Source organism: Thamnophis elegans, chromosome 16 (assembly GCF_009769535.1).
Source record: "Thamnophis elegans isolate rThaEle1 chromosome 16, rThaEle1.pri, whole genome shotgun sequence".
Classification (NCBI taxonomy): domain Eukaryota; kingdom Metazoa; phylum Chordata; class Lepidosauria; order Squamata; family Colubridae; genus Thamnophis; species Thamnophis elegans.
The window spans coordinates 34,805,189-34,811,367 of record NC_045556.1 but is presented as its reverse complement, the minus strand read 5'-3'; the positions used below and the strand labels follow the sequence as shown (position 1 = coordinate 34,811,367).

Below are 6,179 nucleotides of genomic sequence, written 5' to 3'. Positions count from 1 at the left end.
CTGGAAAAAAACTCCGGGGTTTTTTTTTTTTTTTTTGCCCAACTATATTAAGGAAGCTGCTCCTTAAATTGAAAATAAAAAATAAAAATGAGGTCTTGTCCTTTAAAGGGACTTTCTACAGTTGAAGTGTCCCTCCAGAGTTTTGCTGGAATCCAAAGTGAAGGATTCGACAGCTTTGCAGCTAGTCGCAGAAAGAATTTGGACAGAGGTCATCTCTAGCTACCCATAGATAAATATAGATATGGAGAGACAGATATATTACGATGTCGAATATATTCAATATCGAGCAGACTCAAAAAAAAAAATCTCATCTACCAGACATCGGTGTGCGCAGTACAGCAACAGTTGATTAAATATTTCCTCTTTGTTCGTAAGAAAGAAAGAAAGAAAGAAAATTGCACTTCTGTAGATGTGTATGGGTTGTATGGGTGTGTGTTGTTGTGTGAGAGAGAATTCACACATGTTCTTAAAATGGATGAGACTTTTTCTGAGGTCTGGCTTTCTTCAAACCCACCGAAGGGTTTGATCAATCCTCTCCAACGCTGGACCAGAGAAGTTCTTCTTCGCCCTTCATGACAGTGAAGTAAAGATAAACGAGATGATCGGTTGTAGGAAACCTGAGCTTCAAATGTCTTCGGAGAAGACCTGTCATGGCGTTGGGCGTCTTGCCATCTGAAACCACCTCGGTCCCTGAAGACATGCCACCTCGCCCACCCCCATCCACCGTGCTCCATCCAACTTGTGCCTCAAGTTGCCCGGCGGACTTCTTGAAGGCCCTCTACTGGCTTCTTGGGAGCCTCTCTGGGCCTCCTCGCCAACCGTGAAAAAGATCTCCCGCTCTTGGCGACGCCCGCCTGCTCGGGATACCCGTGGAGATTTCTGCTGGCCCCCGTCCTGGCGGCCCTCATAAAATGTCGTCGTAATCGAACAGCTTGGAATGCTGGCGGGTTTTCCAGACTCGGTAGAGACGGAAGTCGAAATAAGTCTCAATCATTTCCTTTCCTGCCAGGGGAAAGGAGGGGAAGTCGTCAGATGTCTGGAATCTAGACCTGTTAGAAGAAGACATCAGGATTGTCTTCCTGGGATGGGCCACCTGAATGTCTATCTGCCATCTGTCTGTCTGTCTGTCTGTCTGTCTCTTTTCATCCATCCATCATCTATCATCTATCTCTATATATATATTCATCCATCCATCCATCATTATCTATCTATGCATCCATCATTTCTATCATCTATCTATGCATCCATCATTATCTATCTATCCATCCATCCATCCATCATCCACTATCCATCTATCATCCATCATCTCTATCTCTATCATCTATCCATCTATCCATCCATCCATCATTTTTCTCTATCATCTATCTATATTCATCCATCCATCCATCCATCATTATCTATCCATCCATCCATTTCTAACATCTATCTATCCATCCATCCCCATACATCCACTTATCCATCCATCCATCATCTCTATCTCTATCATCTATCTATCCATCTATCTATCTATAGCAATAGCAATAGCAATTAGACTTATATATCGCTTCATAGGGCTTTTAGCCCTCTCTAAGCGGTTTACAGAGTCAGCATATCGCTCCCACAGTCTGGGTCCTCATTTCACCCACCTCGGAAGGATGGAAGGCTGAGTCAACCTTGAGCCGGTGAGATTTGAACCACTAAACTGCAGATAACAGTCAGCTGAAGTGGCCTGCAGTACTGCACCCTAACCATTGCGCCACCTCGGCTCCATCCATCCATCATTATCTATCCATCATTATCATTATAAATATATTATATTATAATATATATTATTATATATTAATATAATATTATCATTATTATATTTAGTATATATTATCATTATTAATATTAATATAATATATTATCATTATTATCCATCCATCATTTCTATCATTTATCTATCCATCTATCATTATCTATCTATCCATCCATCATTTCTATCATCTATCTATCCATCCATCCATCTATCCATCCATCATCTCTATCTCTATCATCTATCCATCCATTCATCATTTCTCTCTATCATCTATCTATCCATCCATCTATCCATCCATCATCTCCATCTCTATCATCTATCCATCCGTCTATCATTTCTCTCTATCATCTATCTATCTATCCATCCATCCATCCATCCATCTATCCATCCATCTCTATCTCTATCATCTATCATCTATCTATCCATCCATCATCTCTATCATCTATCTATTTATCTATCTCTATCTATCTATCTCCATCCATCCATCCATCCATCCATCCATCCATCCATCCATCTATCTATCTATCTATCTATCTATCTATCCATCCATCCATCCATCCTCCATCCATCCATCCATCCATCCATCCATCCATCCATCCATCCATCCATCCATTCATCCATCTATTTTTCTGACTGTCCTCTGTCTGTCTGTCTGTCTGTCTGTCTGTCAAGGGATCAGCCTCTGTTGATGATGATGGCAGCACCACAGGCTCATGTGATTCATCATTTGCGACCTTCTCAACTGGCTCCCGGCAAGCAAAGTCAATGGGTGGAGCCCGATTGGCTTAAGGCCCATGTGATTCACTTCACAACAGCTACGATTCGCTTAAGGACGGATTGGGGGGGACATGAAGAGGCTGTAAATCAGGCATGATTTCCTTAACCATCCTAAGCAAGCCAACCTCGCTTAGCAATAAAAAAAAATTCTGGTTTTGATTGGGCTTCTAAATTGAGGACTACCTGTGCTTATTCTACCTCTGCCAATCAACCGTGGTGTATTTTCACAGGCTTAGGAAAGGGGGATGAGTTGTCGCATTTACCTTGAGCTGAAAGTTCAAGAGGAGATTCAAAGGTCACAGAACAAGGGCTCATGAGATTCTTTAGGTTTTGGAACAGCTGGAAAGCAAAGAAGTCCAAGATGATTTGAAAGGTGGGCAACAAATGATTGGATAGAAGACTACAGGGCTTGGCAGTCAATTCCAATATCATTATTGGGGCAACTTAACTATAAACTCTTAAACCTGTTGAGTATGTACAATAGAAGAGAAGAGAATATTGAATAGAAGAGAAGAGAACATCAAATAGAATAGAATAGAATATGGAATGAATAGAGAATAGAATAGAATAGAATATGGAATGAATAGAGAATAGAATAGAATAGAATATGGAATGAATAGAGAATAGAATAGGCATGGGAATAGGAATAGATTAATTAGAGTAGAGTAGAGTAGAGTAGAATATGGAATAAATAGAGAATAGAATAGGAATAGAGAGTAGAGTGGAGTAGTAGATGGAGTGGAGTGGAGTGGAATGGAATAGAATAGAATAGAATAGAATAGAATTCTTTATCGCCCAAGTGTGATTGGACACACAAGGAATTTGTCTTTGATGCAGATGCTCTCAGTGTACATAAAGAAAAAATACAATAGAATACATTCATCAAGAATCATGAGATACAACACTTAGTGATAGTCATAGGTTACTAATAAGCAATAAATATACTAGGAAACAAATAAAACATATAAATTTTAAAGATACAAGCAACATGATTATAACCATAAGTGGGAGGAGATAGGGACTAGGAAGGAAGAGAAGAATAGCAGTCTTAGTAAATAATTTGACAGTGGTGGGGGAATTATTTGTTTAGCAGAGTGATGGCATTCGGGGGGAAACTGTCCTTGTTGTAGTTTTCTGGTGCAATGCCCTATAGCGTCATTTTGAGGGTAGGAGTTGAAACAGTTGATATCCAGGATGGGAAGGGTCAGTAGATATTTTCACGGCCCTCCTTTTGACTCCTGCATTATACAGATCCTCAATGGAAGGCAGGTTGGTAGCCATTGTTTTTTTCTGCAGTTCTAATTATCTGTTGAAGTCCGTGTCTGTCTTGTTGGATTGCAGAGCCAAACCAGACCAGTTATAGTGCAGATGACAGATGCACCTACTCCAGTTAGCTTTCATTAATCAAGACATGCCCAATTTCTTCAACTATTCTTCACATGTTTTAGCCTGCAGGGGACTAAAATATATGAAGAACGGTTGCGGAAATTGGGTATATCCAGTTTAATGAAAAGGACTAGGAGTGATTGGTAGCAGTCTTCCAATATTGGAGAGGCTGCCCCAAAGAAGAGGGAGTCAAGCTATTCTCCAAAGCACCTGAAGGCAGAATAAGAAGCAACTGATGGAAACCAATCAAGGAGAGAAGCAACCTAGAATTAAGGAGAAATTTCCTGGTAGTGAGGGCAATTAATCAGTTGCCTCCAGAAATTGTGGATGCTCCATCACTAGAGGTTTTTAAGAAGATATGGACAACTAGTTGTCCAGAATGGTATAGAGGTTCCTCCTTGAGCAGGGGGTTGGACTAGAAGGCCTCCAAGGTCCCTTCCAACTCTGTTATTCTGTTAACATAGCCATAAAAGAGGTTTTCAGAAAGAGGGGTCATCCAGGAGGCAAGGTTTTCTTCTACTCAATCACAAACTACTCATAGGACTTACCTTCTCACCATTGTGGTTCCCCAAGACGTAACACCCTATGATGTGGATGACATTCGGGACCGGGTTCAGCTTGCTCATCAGACGGCCCAACCGCTTCCAGAAGCTGCAGAACGAGATGGAAGAACGTTTGAGAGATGGAAGCATTTCCCAAAAGATCTCCAACTGCAAACTCCTCATGAGGTTCTCCACTCACTAGATCATGTCTTCCTCCTTCTCCACTTTGGCAAAAGTGGCGACTTTATTCTTCAAGAGGTATAAATAGCCCGGACCTCCCTGCAAGAAGAAAAGAGAGAAGGTCCTCCTGAATCAGGCCTGGAGAACATCAACAGTTCTTCTCAAATTGCCAGGGTGGAGAGAGAAGAGCTTCAGGAACATCTAGAGAAACATGGATTCAGGATAGGACAAGCTACAGATGCAATCCTCACCATGACGGAAATGTCAACACAGGAGAAGAGGAACACTAGAAGACCAAAAAGATAATCAACCTTAAATGGGAGAAAATATCCCACAGCTCATTTAGCGACTATCCCAAAAGCCAGCCTTCTGACGACCAAAATCAACGTGGAAGCCAGATTCAATTCACAAGCGGATAACTAACGTATCAACTGCTGCGATTCCCTTAACCAGAGTTTGCAAGGGAGGTTGCAAAACGAGGCAAAGCTCATTTCACAAATGTCTCACTTAACAACAGGTTGGACCAGATTACCCACAAGGTCCCTTCCAACTCTCTTGTTCCATATTCAATGGAACAGAAGTTGCCTTCGGAAGTTGTGGGAGCTTCATCCCTGGAGGCTTTCAAGAAGAGACTGGACTGCCCATCTGTCAGAAATGGTGTAGGGCCTCCTGCTCGGGCAGAGGGGGTTGGACTAGATGACCTACAAGGTCCCTTCCAACTCTGTTAATCTATCATCTGTAAAGCTGGGATTTGCCAAAAGAGAGAACACACATTTTGCGGAGAGCACGCAACGCAATTGTGTTGGAAGCAGATTCCTTAATGAGAACCATCAGTCACTGTCAATCCCCCCATCCCTCTGGGGAAGGTGGGTTTTTCCGAAGTCAGCCCTTGCTGGAACTTGGGAACATGGCAGTGGATGCTTGGGGGTGGGGGAGCGGACCGGCGGGGTTGAGGACACCCTGACTCACCTGGCAAAAAATCATCATTTTCCAAATTTTGCAGCCCTTCCGGTAGATGTTCAGTTTTTTTTCAATTTCCTCTGCGGACAAATGAGGAAGGAAGGGTGATCAGTTGGAGCCAGAGGGAGAGGATGGCTTTAGAGGCAAAGGTGCATGACGAGGGATATACAGCGACTCCTCATCTTACGACAGCTTTGTTTAGAGGCCATTCGAAAATAAAATGGCCCTGAAAAGACTTCAAAATTCAGACCCTGAATTTATGGGGGTCGTGTGGTCCCCAGATTCCCTCAACGGCCATATTATTGACTCCACTGCAAGCGATTCGCTTAACAACGGTGGTGAGAAAGGTCGTAAAACGGGGCAAAACTCACTTAGCAAGTGTCTCGCTTTGCCGCGGAAAATTCGGGCTCAATTAGGGTGGTAAGTCGAGGAATAGCTGTATTGGTTAAGTCTGGAAGGTCAGGAGGAAGGTTGAAAAGGTAGCCCCCAACTCTGGCCAGCCCCACTGTGAGGATGAGGGAGGATGTCCAGACTTCAACTCATAGAAATCCCCCCAG

The 6,179-nt window shown here is 42.6% G+C and overlaps 1 protein-coding gene across 1 annotated transcript in view; it reads right to left on the bottom strand.

The window, feature by feature from the left end:
• Positions 1-366: 366 nt before the first annotated feature.
• Positions 367-6,179, bottom strand: part of NSMF (NMDA receptor synaptonuclear signaling and neuronal migration factor) — a 10,333-nt gene continuing 4,520 nt past the window's right edge. The window contains 5 exon segments of the mRNA XM_032233469.1: positions 367-1,002; positions 2,818-2,893; positions 4,489-4,591; positions 4,682-4,761; positions 5,632-5,702. Coding sequence (XP_032089360.1) covers positions 905-1,002; positions 2,818-2,893; positions 4,489-4,591; positions 4,682-4,761; positions 5,632-5,702 — 428 coding nt within the window. The 3' untranslated portion in view covers positions 367-904.